General features: G+C 41.1%; 1 protein-coding gene across 1 annotated transcript; it reads left to right on the top strand.

The window, feature by feature from the left end:
- Window positions 1–7,527: 7,527 nt before the first annotated feature.
- paxx (PAXX non-homologous end joining factor) lies at window positions 7,528–10,207 on the top strand. Its single transcript, XM_026187689.1, has 7 exons — window positions 7,528–7,829; window positions 8,059–8,119; window positions 8,190–8,239; window positions 8,340–8,518; window positions 8,611–8,670; window positions 9,767–9,860; window positions 9,946–10,207. Exons 1-7 carry the CDS (start codon window positions 7,543–7,545, stop codon window positions 9,992–9,994), a joined length of 780 nt encoding a protein of 259 aa, XP_026043474.1. The 5' UTR covers window positions 7,528–7,542; the 3' UTR covers window positions 9,995–10,207.
- Window positions 10,208–16,118: the final 5,911 nt, after the last annotated feature.

Consider the following 16,118-nt stretch of genomic DNA (forward strand, 5'->3'; position numbering starts at 1 on the left):
ACTGAGCTATCCCTTTAATTGGTATAAAATAAATAAGGTATATATTTTTAACGAATGCCTAGAAAAAAAGTCCTAATTACTACTGAATTTTGTATGTACAAAGACCATTGGACCTCAGTATTTACACTCTTTCTAACACAGATATATGAAGGATGAAGGGACTATGCAGTTGAAACTCCACGTGTGCACCTGTGGACAGCCTGACCATCTGTTGAAGGTAACGGACTAACATGGCTAATGCTAGCATCTCTTTTAAGATCATCTTGGCTTAGAAAAATAGCCAGCAGTACTAGCTAGTTAAAATCCAGAGAGAGAGAGCAATGACCACCGATCAAGATCAACCAGTTTCTTTTCTGGCAGCTGTTGTAATAACAAAGTTTGCATTCTTTGAAAACTGCTGGGTCATGTATGATTTGTCTGAGAACATGTGTCATCTCATGAGCCAGCATTTAATATCCAAGACTAATAGGAGGTTGTATTGTATTCTCACCTAAGCTGCGAGGAAGAATATTCAAACTGCAGTGGATTAATGAAAAAGCACCAACTGTTAAAGGCTGGCAAAGAGGAGCATTGGAGTATATTACACTCAAAAACAGACCAATTCTTTAAGGTCTGTGAACCATACGTGAATCATGTATAACCCGATGTCTCTAATATTTTACTACAAGGATTTCCTTGAGTGTTCGAACTGCATACTATTGGAACCACAGGTATTGTATTGTTAAGATGGATCTGAGCTGGTGTTGTGTGTTTGGTTTTCGGTTTGTTTGTTCCTTTTTTTTGTTTTTCATTGCTGTGAATTTTACACCATATCATATTATGTAATTATGGGTTGTTTGTGAAAATAAATGACTAAAAATATTGTTAAAAAAAGAGAGTTGGAGATGGGGAGGAGGTGGGTTACACAAAGGGGTCTGCAAAGGAGAATGACAGATGCGCAGTGAGATTTAAAGTATGCAGTGTAGGGTAATTTCCAATAAACCAAGTTCAAAAAGGGCGATCGTGGTTCAAGAATTGGCAGTTTGTCTTGTAATCGGAAGGTTGCTGGACAGTCTCGCTCATTGTGTCCTTGTGATGGCTAGAGGGGCCGATAGCGCGATATGGCAGCCTCGCTTCTGTCAGTCTGCCCCAGGACAGCTATGGGTACCACTGTAGCTTACCTCCACCAGTGTGAATGTGAGAGTTTATGAATAGAGATTGAAAATGTGACATCATTCAGGGGTAAAACCGCAAAGGATTCTGGGAACTCGTGGCAAGAGGTACTAGCGCACGCAGGCTTTCAATTGAAATTACATTACACAGCGATAAAAAGAAAAAAAATGGCAAGAAGCTGTTGTATTATTAACTGCAATAGCCGGTCGCATGACAGCCACGGGAAGCTGACGGGTAAAGAGATCGGTTGTTATCGGATTACGTCGTTGAAGAGAAATTGTTCAAGCCATGTTTCCGAAGTAACAAAGAGGCGACTGGATTGCAGCCATTCGAAGACCAAATATAACATCCCAGAACACTCCAGCTCATATGTTAGTCTGCTCCAAGCATTTCCACAAAGGTGTTTTGTAGTAGTTAATACATCATTTTTCTTAACATAATTGGTGATATAGGTTACAAGCAAGTCTGGCGCTGAACAGAAATTGTCACGCTATGCTCCTTTGTTTATTGTGCATAAATAGTGAATTGTCCTGACACAATATTGTGTTTCACTTCTGTTATTACCATGGTACATTGACAAAAACATACTTTTATTCACAGGATAAAACAGGTTTTTTTTGTATCACTAATTGCCCAGTACGATTACAGCATACAATATTATTGTCACTGCTACATTTCTGTAATGCGAACCAGAAATTATTTCCACTACTAATTAATTGCCGTTGAGCTTAACACCTGAAAAGCCCTGGGGACCTTTTGTGGCTTTTGCATTTTTCGATTCCAAGCCATTTGCACTGTTTAATTGAATATAGCCAAATTCTCCAAAAAAAAGTTTGGTATAATTTTATTTCAAAATTCAAGTCTGACTTCCTTAAATTAGCTTCAGTGGCTAAGCTAACAATACACATCCTCTTAGAGCCCTAGTGGACGTTTTCGTCCCATTGACTTCCATTATAAACGCTATTTTTCACTGCAGAATTATTACCGTTAATGTCCTGGTGATTACTCATGTCTCCGTCTCGTTTTGGTCTATTGGCCTTAGAGTTGTAATTTTTTTATTTGTCCACCGGGTGGCGCCCTTGCTCCACATTTGACCCCGGGCTGGAAAACAGCGGGCTGCCGTAACAGACCTGCGGGAAACAAAGCCTCATTTCCGGCGTGCAGCAGCAGCTTCGCCCGCTGATCTGGCGGGACCATTTTCGGTCCCTAGGACCATGAGAGGGTGCTTTTTTTTTTTAGTCAACAGTCGATTAGGACCGATAGTGTGTGCATTTTATGAAATGCGCTCCTGCAAAAAAAATAAAAGGCGATCGAAATGACTGTTGGTGCCAATCTTTAGTCCATCCAAAGGCCTAATTATAAGAACAAACGAATATTACTTCAAATGTTTTTTTTTTGAAAATATTAAGTTTTTTTGTTTTTTGGGCCTAAAAAAACAGGGCGCTCATGTAATAAACCTGGGATTTAAAGGGTTAAAACAACGAAAATGTAATTAAAACTTTATATGAATATTTCAGGGAGAAGTAGTTTTAAAAGACTGACCAATTTAAAGTGGAAAAAAATATGAATATATAATCTTTTTATTGCACTTTTTGGGGGGTGGACGTTTAGGTCCATTAGGGCCTTTAGAGGGTGCATTTTTTAAGGGCCTACCAAGGGTCCTATTAATAAACGGTTAACGAATGTGTATTTATGAAGACTATTTGTGAGACTGGTAAACTTGTGATATGTACAATGGTCTTTCGTTCTACATGGTGCATTTCAAGGTCCTGTACCCATCCGTCGGCTTGTTGCAGTGACCTGAAGTTACTAAACTTCATGAGTGTATGCACTCACTCCAAGAACCGTATAATTATAAATATGAGCGTGGTGAAAGTTGGGCAGCACGCTAACGTATTTTGTCCACAAATGTATGAGTGTCAATCACAGTAGCACAGCAAAAGGTTCCTACAAACAACAATGACATCCACATTAACCAAAGTGTCCAAGATGCCAAACAAAGATGGAACCAAGCTATGACAAAGCTCACAGCAAATCAAAGCAGTTAATGGGGTCTACAAAGCTACCTGACCAAACTACCAAGCTGTTAGAATGCCTGCATCTTAAGGATAAAGGACACTCTTTCGAGGATGCCAATGTTCACATTTTGGACAGAGAGGACAGATGGTTTGAAAGAGGAGTGAAAGAAGCCATCTATGTCCATTGTGAGCGACCATCTTTGAACAGAGGCAGGGATTTACGACACCAACTCTCTGCCATCTATAATCCAGTTTTGAGATCCCTTCCCAGACGCCTTAACGCCCACTCACATCCTGGGCCATCTGACCTCAGGAATTCGCATGATAAGGTGGGGCCAGGTTTCACAATGAACACACCCGAAACTCTGGCTGATTGGGACCCACACCCAGTTTCACACCTTGGCTCAGGCGATTAGAGGATCATCAGGGGGTCCTTTTCTCCCTCTGTGGGGGGATTCTCCCACTAGGTTTATATCTGGGACTCTCCACCATTTGACCTTAGAACTGAAGAAGCTTCTCGGATAAGAGGTGAAACGTCTTCAAGCAACTTAAAGAAGTCCAGATGCTTTTCTTTGCAACCTCCTTTGTTTTGAACTTTTTATTACATTATATCTACTAAGTTTGATCCCTTTCCTCTTCCATTGGCTAACATTCTTTCCCTTTTCCCTCAGTGAAATAGCAATGGGCCAGACACCCCATACTCCCACAGCACCTCCCACAGGACACCCTGAGGTGTCCAGACGCTTTTCTTTGCAAGCTCCTTTGACTAGGATAACCTGGATGACTGAGAACCTTCACAGACATATTCAAAACATATAGTTTATTTATGATGTTTCACTTAGTGATGGTGACATGGCAACAGATTGAGATATAAGGTATCAAGAAAGTTTCAACCCAATAAGATGAAGAAAATGCATATGGAATTATTATAGTAAATAAGCAACACGTGAAGGTAAGATGTGCAGTGGAATTGTTAGATTTTCCTCTTAGGGGGAAAGAAGTTGAATTAGGTGCAAGTATTCTCTTCAATAAAGTTAATGTCCACAGGGCATGGTCCAGTGCTATTTTGCTAACACAGGTGTACAAGTGTGTGCAGTGGCGGTCCTAGCCTGTTTGGCGCCCTGGACGTCTGGTGTTTTCGTGTTTGTTGGTTTGTTTTGATTATTATTAGATGCTGCTCCAACCAGCCAGAGAATCCCCCGCCGCCCCGGCCTCTCCTCCCCGTGCCGGAAGCAGCAGGAGGGCGCCCTTACCCCCAGCAAATGGGCGATAGAAAACCGATCGGTGCCTGTGCCATTCCCTGGCTGACGTCGGGGCAGCATGAGTTCAAGCATTTTTTTCTTTTTTGCCGATGCCCGTGATGCCACCCCTCACCACGATGCCGCCCCGGTAGGGTTGCCAACTCCCTGAAAAATAAATAAGGGACACCTCGTGGCCAGGGCCGGGCGACCCAGTTGTCTTCACCCTTCCCAGTGTGGTGAATTTTCTAGCTCTTTTTTTGTGTGTGAAATTATTTTTTTTAACCCTTTGACTTGAATTTGATTTAAGTAGATGTGTATTCTTTGTGATATGAACACATGTGAAACAAATGATCATTTAGCCATTTATTTTTAGCTCAAAATGACAACATTAACACATAAAACAGGTCTCTTTCTTAAACAGAAGCCTGTCATGCTTAACTTTTGAGAATATAAGTAAATCTTTCTTTAAAAGAACTCTGTCCTGCTTAACTTAAAATAATAGAAAACAATAGAAAGAAAAATATTCTTGTAACAGTGCACATTTAGTGCATTTAGTACAATTGGCTTCAGTTGAGGTATTATTTCAGCTTTTCTAATGCTAATCAGCTGCTCCCGTTTGAAAACCCGCTTGTTCCCATGATTACGCATCTTAACTCATCATCATTATTCATCTATGTATTACTTTTATGTATTAGTCATCTATTTGTTGTAATCATCCATCCTTGCAGTCGTTTATTACACAAAATAAATTATATTATCACACTTCTGGCCACATAGCGCTGATATTCACTGCACATGCCCATATTAACTTTTTCCAGCCAGGTGTTTTCCTTTTCCCATTCTTCCCTTTCTCTGAGGGGAACAAACATTGCTGCTCTAACGCTGGGCTCACACTGTGCGGTTTTAGGCCCATTTTGAGCCGATTTTTGAGTGATCGGACCGATTTTGGCCTTCATCGTGTAGTATACGTGGGGTAACGAGAAGTGATTAACACCTCACGACCAGCTCCCGATCATCAATCGCTCGTGAAGGTGTCACCACAGGCGCTCACACTGCTCGCGCGCAAACACGTAAACGCCGTGAAAAAGACGGAGCAGCACGGCTGTGCAGCGTGTGATCTGGACACAAGCGATGGAGGCACAACTTGTAGAACTTTGAAAAGCTCATCCGAGCCTTTTCGATGTGGCCTCACAAAATTATCACGACCACAACAACCGTGAAAATAGTTGGATCTACATCACTGCTAAATCACAGCTGCCTGATCATGTTTTTCATTAGCAATTTAGCAAAGTTGATGGTGGTGGTGTGTCTGTGTGAGTGAGAGACAGAGAGAGCGAGCGACAGATTTTCTGTTATAACCTTAATTTTATGGACGCACAGTGTGAGCACTCAGGTCGCATCAGAGCATCGGGCGGTATAGTGTGAGACCTGCATCGTGACCTACCAACTTCTAACCCCTGCGAGTCAATCGTGCAGTTTGAGCAGGAGCTGAATAACGCGACTGAAAAAAATCGCACAGTGTCTGCCCAGCTTTAGGTGTACTGTCGTCCGAGACTTGCACCGCAGTGACGGCGTTTGTTTCCCTGTTGGCCATGCTTCTTGTTGTGGTCATCTGTTGTCTTCCGGTATTTTCTCCGTAAGCGACCTTTCCTCGACCAATGAGATGAGCGGTAATCTGAATTGTCATACTCGAATAGCTAGGTTTCATTTGACGTAGACGTGACGTCGACGTAAAGCGCGAAATTTGACTGGCGGTCGGAAGTGAAAAAGATAAGCGCAAAATCACAGACAGACAGTACGCAAAATGCCTATGTCCTGTTATGTTTACGGATGCTCCAGTAGGTCGACCAGAGAAACTGATAAACGGTATTTTAGGGTACCAAAAATAGCCCAACGAAGAGGAGAAAATGGAAAATTCTAACCGAAAAACGTAGGAAAAAATGGATTTTAAATTTACGTTTACAGTCGGGAGGAGCAGAGTCTGCCAATGCCCGTGTCTGCAGCGACCACTTCGTCAGAGGTAATGTTATGTTTGCAAACGAACTTATTAGCATTAGGTTGTCGTTAAATTCTCGTTTACTTAGTGCTTTAGGCTGCCCAAGTGCTTTGGATGACGAAGAGTCGGAGGACTGGGCTCCGACGGTCAATCTCGGCTACGAACGAAAACCCAGATCGGAATCAGTTCTCAAACGAGAGAAAAGAATGAAGCTTAAGGCAGAACAGCATCGATGTGCAGAGGCGATTTTGGATATGCAACAGACGGCTGAGAATGGTTTACCTTGAAACAAACAACTATCACTCTAACGAAGTCCTAAGGATGTGGCATGTTTGTTGACGTTAAAGCCGCTACCGCTAACTGTTAGCGTGTTTAAGATAAAGCAATATAAGAACTCACCCTTGCAAACACCAAACTGTATCCATCACGGAGACGTTTTGTTCCAAGGTTGTGGACCCACCCGCTGACAAAAAAATTGTACGCCTCCAGACTCTTGAAAGCTTTCATTTGCTGCCTAGTGTAGTAAGAAGTCTGGAGGACCAAGTAGTTGGTGATATCCACAGCCTCGATAGTAGGCAAATCCTTTACTTCTGTGGTGTATTCGGACATTTTCAAAGAATACGGATCACGTCCGATATATTTTTTTTAACTATCTGTTTATATCTCTCCCGAGAAACGGGGTCTAAAGTTGCACAATAGCTGCTCTCCTGACTCTCCACAGTGTCCTCCATGTTTACTTCCGCCCTCCACTCAAAAATCGCGCTGCCTCCGCACGTCATCACAACCACGTGACCGCAACCCAACTATTGTCATAAGTGTGCTGTCAGCTCATTGGTCACAAAGCAGGAGAGGGGCTGGGAATTATGTTTTCAAACAAAGCGTTAATTCCATAAACATTTATAGACTACTTTTGATTCTCACTGTATTACGGGACAAAGTGCGTCCCTTATTAGCTCAATACGGGACGTGTACTTTTGTTTCTAAATACGGGACGATTCCGTATTTTAAGGGACGGTTGGCAACCCTACGCCCCGGGCAACCGCCCGTGTCGCCCGTATCTAAAACCGCTATTGAGTGTGTGCTCTGGATTCAGGAACAGAAGTATAGATCTTTACTCCTCCATTCAACAATTGGTATGCCGATTACATCGAGAGGGAGAGGTCCCCGTAGTCTGCAAGCCAGTGAAGTAACCATTCCAAGCCAGAAGATGGCGCTTGTCAAAGGTGTCTGGCACTCATGCTATGAAACGGTGTACTCTTGCAAGAGTGCAAGAGGCATACGCTTGTTTTTCTTTTGTTCTTCTGTGAACCACAGTGGAGACATGGATGTTAGTGTAAATTCCTATTGTACCGTGTTGGATAAAACAAGCCAATCTAAATTCCTTTGTTACACTCGCAGGAAAGACGGAATGCTTAGTGTCTGGTGAGTCAGATGTTGTTATTAGCCGGAGTTCATTTGAAATTAAATCTTTTTTATTCGGAAAAATACGTTTGTACTTGGACATAAGCTAGGAAATGGAAGTATTAGTAGTTTGTTGATGTTACGGCCTTTCCCCCGGTGGTATAAAATTTAGTTTTAACTGACAGTGAAAGTCTGACGGTGAGCGCATTAGTTTAGGCACACATGCGCACTAAAACATCGTGTGCTGTAGTCTGACAGATGCTGCAAATGTCTGGAGTGTGGAGTACACTAAGGACAGTCTGAAGCACCTTGTAAGTATTCTGGGTTTCTTCTCATTCACTCAGTATACTGTCATAATTTCTGTCTTCCCTGTGTGTTCAGGGGCAGCGGTTTGCCTTAAAATCTACAGAGGATTATGTCTTAAAACTCAGGTGAGACCACACTCAACTCCTGCATGCATCACTTCTTGCATGGAACTATAAAAAGCTGTGGTCAGGTAAGTGAGGCTGAATATATCTCTATTTTCCTCAGGGCATCCTGCAATAGTGGAGATGTGTCTGTTTCCGTGCATGAGGTTGGTGCAGAGCTGCGTTTGGGATCCAGTCCAGGAGACCTGAGTGTAACTCTGTCCAGACTGGAAGGTCCACAGGCCACAGACAAGTTGAGGGAGCTGCTGTTCACGATGGCTGACAGCCTCACACAGCTTGACAGTGAATTCACTTTGTAGTTGTGACTCATTTTATGCAGAATTAAAACTAACTTCCTTTTAGATCAGTACTGACTGTAACATGTCCCCTCACAGGTGGCCCCTCAAGTGGACCCCCCTCAGCCAGTCCAGTGAAAAACCAAAGACGGCCCACAGGTATACATTTGTGAAATGGCTCTTGGCTTCAAATAACCATTGGCCATCTCCAATACCAAGGATTCAAAATCTAAATGTGATGTCACACTGGCTGTGGCCAACTTTTCTATACAACCTAATGGATGTTTGCTCATAAATGATTCCATTGATGCATGCTTTCAGTCAGGAATGTAAAGCAGGACACTCTGCAGGTTAGAAACATGATTAAACCACAACAGAAGCTTCCCGTATGTGTAATCCAGTATGGTTATGGTAGCTGAAGTTGCCTTGGATCAGGAGATGCTGCTCTTCATTTTCATGTGTAAAATTAAATTACAAGAGGCTGTACAACAGATCAAGTTGTGATCTGTTGCGAAATCCATAATAATTTTTTGCTGCAACCAAAATACCTGGGAAATGTCAAATGGGTATATCTTTTGTAAAGACAATGGAAATTACCAGAAGGAAAGTAAGATTTTGGGGCTACAGGTGTACCTGTTAATAGTGGATCATATTGGAAGTTTCCCTTGTTCTCCATCATGAATAAGAAAAGCTTTATTCATCCCAAAGGAAAACTCATATGATGAGGAAGAAGTAAGGGGAAAAAAATAAAACAAAACCACATAAACGATGGTTGCCGTGGACATCTGTAAACAGTTTCAAACACTCAGTTTGACTGTACTACAAATATTTATTCGCCATTATGCCTTGACTGGAGTAGTTGTTCTGCATGTTTTGTGAAACTGGCCCACTGGTACAGAACCCCAACACATAGATGTGGTTCTGCAAGTGTGGACTACCAGTCACAATAAACTTTAATCTTGAAAGAGGCTCAAATTTTCTTTTAACATCATAATAAATTTGCATTTATTTTCAGCTGTAATGCAATCTCTTCTAAATATATTAAAACTGTTTTAAGTGATTTTAAAATGGGATTTTCTTAGTGTTGGGTAATTTTGAGGTAAGTACTGAATACAATAATGATCTTATATCCGGTGCTTATATGTACATTGAAGTATTCCATCTTTTTCAGTAAAAGGAGACATGTAAATGTCATGCTTAAAAAGGTAATTGGGCAATTAAACGTTTTCATTAATGCAAAACTGTTCTCCTTTAGAGTTTGAGCCCTGGCAGCAGCAGAGCAGCGCTCCAGCAATGACCATGAAGAGAAGACTTCCGGGGTCCTCGCTCATCAACCCTGGGGTTAAAAAGTATGGTGTCTCTTACAGGACTTCAATAGAGCAGTGATGCTACTGATGTGAGTGAAATAAAGCTACTGTCCATGTGTGTTTGCAGAAAGCAGCAAGCGACTGGCGTTGCCTTTGATGATGCAGATGAAGACTGATCTTCCTCCTTGTACTCATAGTCCTGCTGCGCAGCCAGAGATGAATGATCTTTTAATCCACTAACAGAACATGAAAACCTCAGTGCATATTTATGGGATCAAAGCTTAAACTTTAACTGCTTTTTATTAAACAATGACTTTTAATGCTATATAATGGTTGTCTCCAATAAATGATTGAATGATAATTTGTAATAAAATGACATAAGAAACACATTTGCACACTTTTATTTCCCCCCCCCCCCCCCCCCTTTTTCAGGACTTGTTCTTATATTGTGCTTTTCTACTCTGAGAACAGCACTTTACACAACTTGCCTTATTCTCACAAGCACTTGTTTTGCTGTGCAAGTGCTTCTAGCATTCACACTCAAATGCATTGGAGAGCAACTTGGGGTTAGTATCATGCCCAAAGGATGGAGATAGGGGGTCAAACTAGTGATGGGCAGATGAAGCACTGAAGCTTTTCATCCAATTGGTTCACCCCAACGCGAAGCTTCATGAAGCTTCATTTGCTCTAGCAGGACACCTACTGGACGTAAAAATAATAGCTGGCATGAATTTGAAGAGTGTGGCATTTTGCACACAGCCTGTAAATGTCAGCAACAAAAGGAGTGTGTAAAACATGTATATTGTAGTGATGGCAGTATACTGTGTATATTTATAGTGGCAGTATGGGAAATGATTATTTGGAAATGCTTGAAATGGAAATGATCATTTACTGTGAGGTGAGGTGTGGTTGGGGTGTGGACAGTGGTTGTGCTTTTGTAACGTTGAGGTATGGACAGCTACACACTGAGGCTTCACATTTTATTCTGTAAAAACTAAATTTTCACTGCTTTTATGACCTTTTTAGTGGGGAGAACATAGCTAGGATTTAATGATTTAACAAATCTTTTGAATCCTTTGTCCTCCACAATGCTAAATGGCTGGGAGTCCTCAATCACCATGCTAACCAGGTCTTCATCTATTTGAGATTGTTCTCCTGAGGAAAGACAATAAAGACAAAGCACAAATATAAATAGCACACACGTAACTTATAACAGTTGTATAATATTGTTATATCATTTAGTAACATTACTGCATCCTATATTATCATTGCATTTGATGGCTCACCTGGTCTTGCTCCACGATCGGTGTCCCCCTTATTCTCATGCAAAGCTCTGTAGTGCCTAAGCATGGATGTTGTTGTTATATCCCAGCTCCCTGGCACATAGCAAACACTTCACCTTGTACAAAAGTCAAGACAGCTCAACATAAATTGTATTGCACCATCAGTATCATGAAAATACATCTTCTGTAGAAATACCTTGTTGGGAGGAATAAGATCAAAATGTTCCCACACAGGGGAGGACATCCTCCTCTCCTTAGCTGGCTCCATTCTCTCCTGACTTTCTCTCCTCACTCTCATAAACCTCCAAACTGTCTCCAAACTCTCACTAACCGCAACTCTCCATCAAACACCCACATTTTTGAATGAAGTCTGAGGGGTTTATATCGCTGTCATATCTCGCGGCAAAGTTCGAACCACTTCATGAACCAGTCACGTGGTACAGCCGGGCAGCGAGGCTTCGGACGTCATCATTTTCAGCTCCTCCCATAAATGAAGCAAGCCTCGATACGCGCTTCGCGGAAACGCCCCCTCCATTACTCGACACACGCTCCGAAGCCTCGATACAGAACGTCCCATCACTAGGTCAAACCACCAGCCTTCAATTTAATAGGTGATCTGCTCTACTTCCTGAGCTACTGCCAGCCAAAATATGGCCTGTATTTGTATAGCGCTTTACATATCCACCCATTTACACACTGGTGATGGCAAGCTACATTGTAGCCACAGCCACCCTGGGGCGCACTGAGAAGCGAGGCTGCCGGACACTGCCGTCACCGGGCCCTCTGACCACCACCAGTAGGCAACGGGTGAAGTGTCTTGCCCAAGGACACAACGACCGAGACTGTCCAAGCCGGGGCTCAAACCAGCAACCTTCTGATTACAAGGCGAACTCCCAACTCTTGAGCCACGATCGCCCCCGAGCTGCTTTCTTGTCCACTTTGTTTGATAAGATGTAGCATTCAACTCTATTTAAGTTACTGCTGTTTGTGCTAGGTGTTATCTAGGGAGGAATGTTCCCAGTAGATGTCCTATTGATGTAGGGGTTAGGATGTAGATGTTCCCCACAGCTGTCAGACTCCTGAACTCTGCCTCCTGACATCTGACCCACGTTAAACTCATGGACTGAACATACACACACCCACAATGGACAACTGTACCCTCAAACACAATAATAACATGGACTGAACCACCACTCACAACCACTAGCACTTTATATAGCCTCTTGTTGAAATCTCCCAATTCTTTGAATCTTTGGGCTGAAGGAAGGACAATACTCGGTGTATCAATGCTCAATCAACAATCATTTATTTCCATACAATTCAACAGTCAGAGCATTACAACGTCCGGACGGGAGAGATGCTACCAGAGGGTCAGGCACATGTCTCTAAATGGTGACGGGTTGCTCAGCTTTTTATAGTCTCTAGTGGCCCCCAGCTAGTCGTAAAAGCCAAAACATCACATTTTTTCTCTGTTACAGCGCCTAAGTTATGACCTCGGCAGTTGTTTCTCTGCTTTCTGTAAGGTGGGGGTGTGGAATGTGGTCTATCTATCTCCCCTGTCTTTAGACACAGAGTCTCCTGCTTACAACCTTCTCTTCATGATTCAACAATTAAGCATGTCAAGAAAACAGTGTAACACATTCCCAGCAGATCAAGGATACAGAGTGATGCACATTTATCTAATGAACTAATATGTGAATATGTTCTGTTAACTCAAAAGTATAATGAGAACTAAACTACATACAGCTCACACACTCTATATTAAAGGGTATAATGTGATCTACAGCAGTATTCTAATTCAACTACTTTGATTACATATATAAGGTAACATATAATAACAGAATAATCTAATACTCTGTAGAAACTATCTACACCCTCACTTATCTTAACTGCACTACTGTATAGCTCTGTGTAAATAATCATTCTGTACATTCGATAATCTTTAATCCTACAACTGTTTACAACTTGCATAGTTCCCATTTCTGTATAGCTGTATATCCCAGATTCTGTAAAGTTATTTATTTCATATTCTGTATAGTTTTTCATATTTATATCCTGTTCATATCCTGTACATAGCTTGTACTCACTACAGCCTGTACATACTTATAGAATATTCACAACATACTTCATACCGTGTACATTATAACATACCATAATAGACCCATTTCTGTAATATACTCACATATCTATATTATTGCTAATATATATTGTAATATATCTATATCACTAAAGCACTTCTGGATGGATGCAAACTGCATTTCGTTGCCCTGTACCTGTGCATGTGCAATGACAATAAAGTTGAATTCTATTCTATTGAATTCTATTCTATTGAGAGTGCTGTAACTAAGATTAAGAATATAATTAATTCATTGTTATTATCTTTGTGGAGAGCAAGCTACCTGAACTACTCCCACAGAAATAGATTGTCTTTTTAAATAGGATTTACACTGCATATTACTCTGGATAAGGTCGCTCTCCTGAAAAAGCCTTAAATCTGAAGTACTTGACATCCTGGAAATAACTCTCTAATGCACATCTTAAAGCAGATGATGTGTAAGCTGCAGAGGAAACGACATCTTGCTGATTTAGAAGATTTCCATTTAGCCTCAAAAAAATAGTTTGTAGCATTAACAAAAAATCCATCACTTGACCCAGGTGTCCTACGTACAGTTATGTACAACATAACAGTGTATTAAAAACAGAGGAAAAGGTCCATGTTGTGCTATGCAAATTCACTCTCAAATGAAATCATGAACAATTATTTTTCTTTATTTTTACTAAAAATGAAGAAAAAGAATATTAGGTTGTTCAAAAAAAAAAAAAAAAAGTGTGTATTTTCATTTACAAACTGGAATATTTACAGTCAACTAGCATTTGACACCTTCAAACAGAAGTTGCAGCCCAGGCTAACTGGACCACATTCCACAGATTTTCTGTATTCTTGGGTTTTGCGTCAAAAACAGAATTTTTGAGGTCACACCACAAATTTTCAATCAGATTGAGGTCCAGGGATTGGGCTGGGCTCTTTTTGGTCTGCAACCAGGATGTTACCTGCTTGCTGGTGTGTTTGGGGTCATTGTTCTGCTGAAACACCCATTTTAGGGGCATTTCTTTCTCTGCGTAAGGCAAAAAACAAAACAAACCAACAAATTATATTTAATTTGAAAAATATGTTAAAAGTTTCGATCAAGTACCTAAAAATACTCTTCCAGTATTTTTAGGTACTGAAACTGGTCCATGGTGCCTGTTATGTGATAAATGGACCCAACTCCAAAGTATGCGAAACATCCCCAAACCATTATGCTTGCACCTCCTTGTTTTACGGTCTTCACTGTGTACTGTGGCTTGTATTCAGTGTTTGGGGGTCGTCTCACAAACTGTCTGCAATCTTCAGACCCAATAAGAACAATCTTGCTTTCATCAGTCCATAGAATATTGTGCCACTTCTCTTTGGGCCAGTCAATGTGTTCTTTGGCAAACTGTAACCTTTTCAATACTTTTTACGAGGTTTCTTGGAAATAATTTGGCTTCACATAGGCATCCTCTCCTCTGATTGTTAAAGTACTCACAGGTAAATGGAGATCTATATATCTTCCTTGATCTCTCTGGAGCTGATCACTGGATGCTTCTTTGCCATTCTTGTTATTCTATCATCTAGGCAGATGGTAGTATTCCTTTTTCTTTCCCATTTCAAAACATTTGAAATCTTTTTAGCTGAGCAGCCAATTATTTCCCCCTCTCCAATCAACTTTTGATTAAAGTTCTTTCTCCCCCAGTGCAATGTCTGGAACAACTCATTTTACTCACTGAGCAAGGGCTAAAACCAGCAGGTACAACAGCTGCTGCCTTCCTTCCTTAAATAAGGGCCTTAATTGACACCCATTTCTTCACAGATTGAATGACCTGAAATCCACACTGCTATTAATTTGAACACACCCCTTTCACTGAATCAGTCAATTACCCCCAATTAGCAGAATGCGTCTCATGTGTGTTAAGTCTGTTGGTTGGCTACACCTAGTCATGAATTTGTTCCCATGTTGTATCATCATTTTGCCAAAAGCAGTACTTAAACACATTAGTAATGTAAGACTGCTATAATTTTATTCTGTAATTATACCTTCCTTTTATGTGAAAAATTCTTCAAAGAGGAAAATCTGCAGTGAAATAGTTTAAATGAAGATCAAGTAATTAAACTACATGTAAAATAAACTTTTTCACAATTGTTTTGGAGAATGCTGATTAAATAATGACAAAATGTTAGCCTGTTTACAATGCCAGTAGCAGTTTATAAAAAGTTAAAATTAATATTGAGATGAATTTAGTTAATCTCATTGGTGCAGCCTGGTTCTGCTGGAGGTTTCTTCCTTTTAAAAGGGAGTTTTTCTTCTTTCGCCAAAAGCATTTCCTCATAGGGGTGGTGTTTTCTCTGTACAATACTCTGTAGTATTGTAGGGCCTTTTCCCAACAATATAAAGTGCCTTTAGGTGATTGTTGTTGTGGTGGCTTTAAGTGTGAATAATAGATAAAAAGTGCATAGAATAAAGTCATGTGTCTTTTAGGTGCTTAGTAACAATGACAAATGGTTCTAGTTCTTATATAGTGTTTTTTTTTACTTTACCTGACCACTCAAAGCACTTAACAAAATGGGAAAAAATGATTTAAAAAAAAAAACCCAAAACATTTGTTGTGTATTTATGGGGCGATCGTGGGCTCAAGACTTGGTAGTTCATGTTGTAATCGGAAGGTTGCCGGTTCGAGCCCTGGCTCCGACAGTCTCGGTCGTTGTGTCCTTGGGCAAGACACTTCACCCGTTGCCTACTGGTGGTGGTGGTCAGAGGGCCAGGTGGCGCTATTATCCGGCAGCCTCGCCTCTGTCAGTGCGCCCCAGGGCAGCTATGGCTACAATGTAGCTTGCCATCACCAGTGTGTGAATGTGTGTGTGAATGGGTGGATGACTGAAAGTAGTGTAAAGTGCTTTGGGTTCAACAGAGACTAAGTAAAGCGCTACACAAATACA

This window comes from Astatotilapia calliptera, chromosome 12 (genome assembly GCF_900246225.1).
Source record: "Astatotilapia calliptera chromosome 12, fAstCal1.2, whole genome shotgun sequence".
Lineage (NCBI taxonomy): Eukaryota > Metazoa > Chordata > Actinopteri > Cichliformes > Cichlidae > Astatotilapia > Astatotilapia calliptera.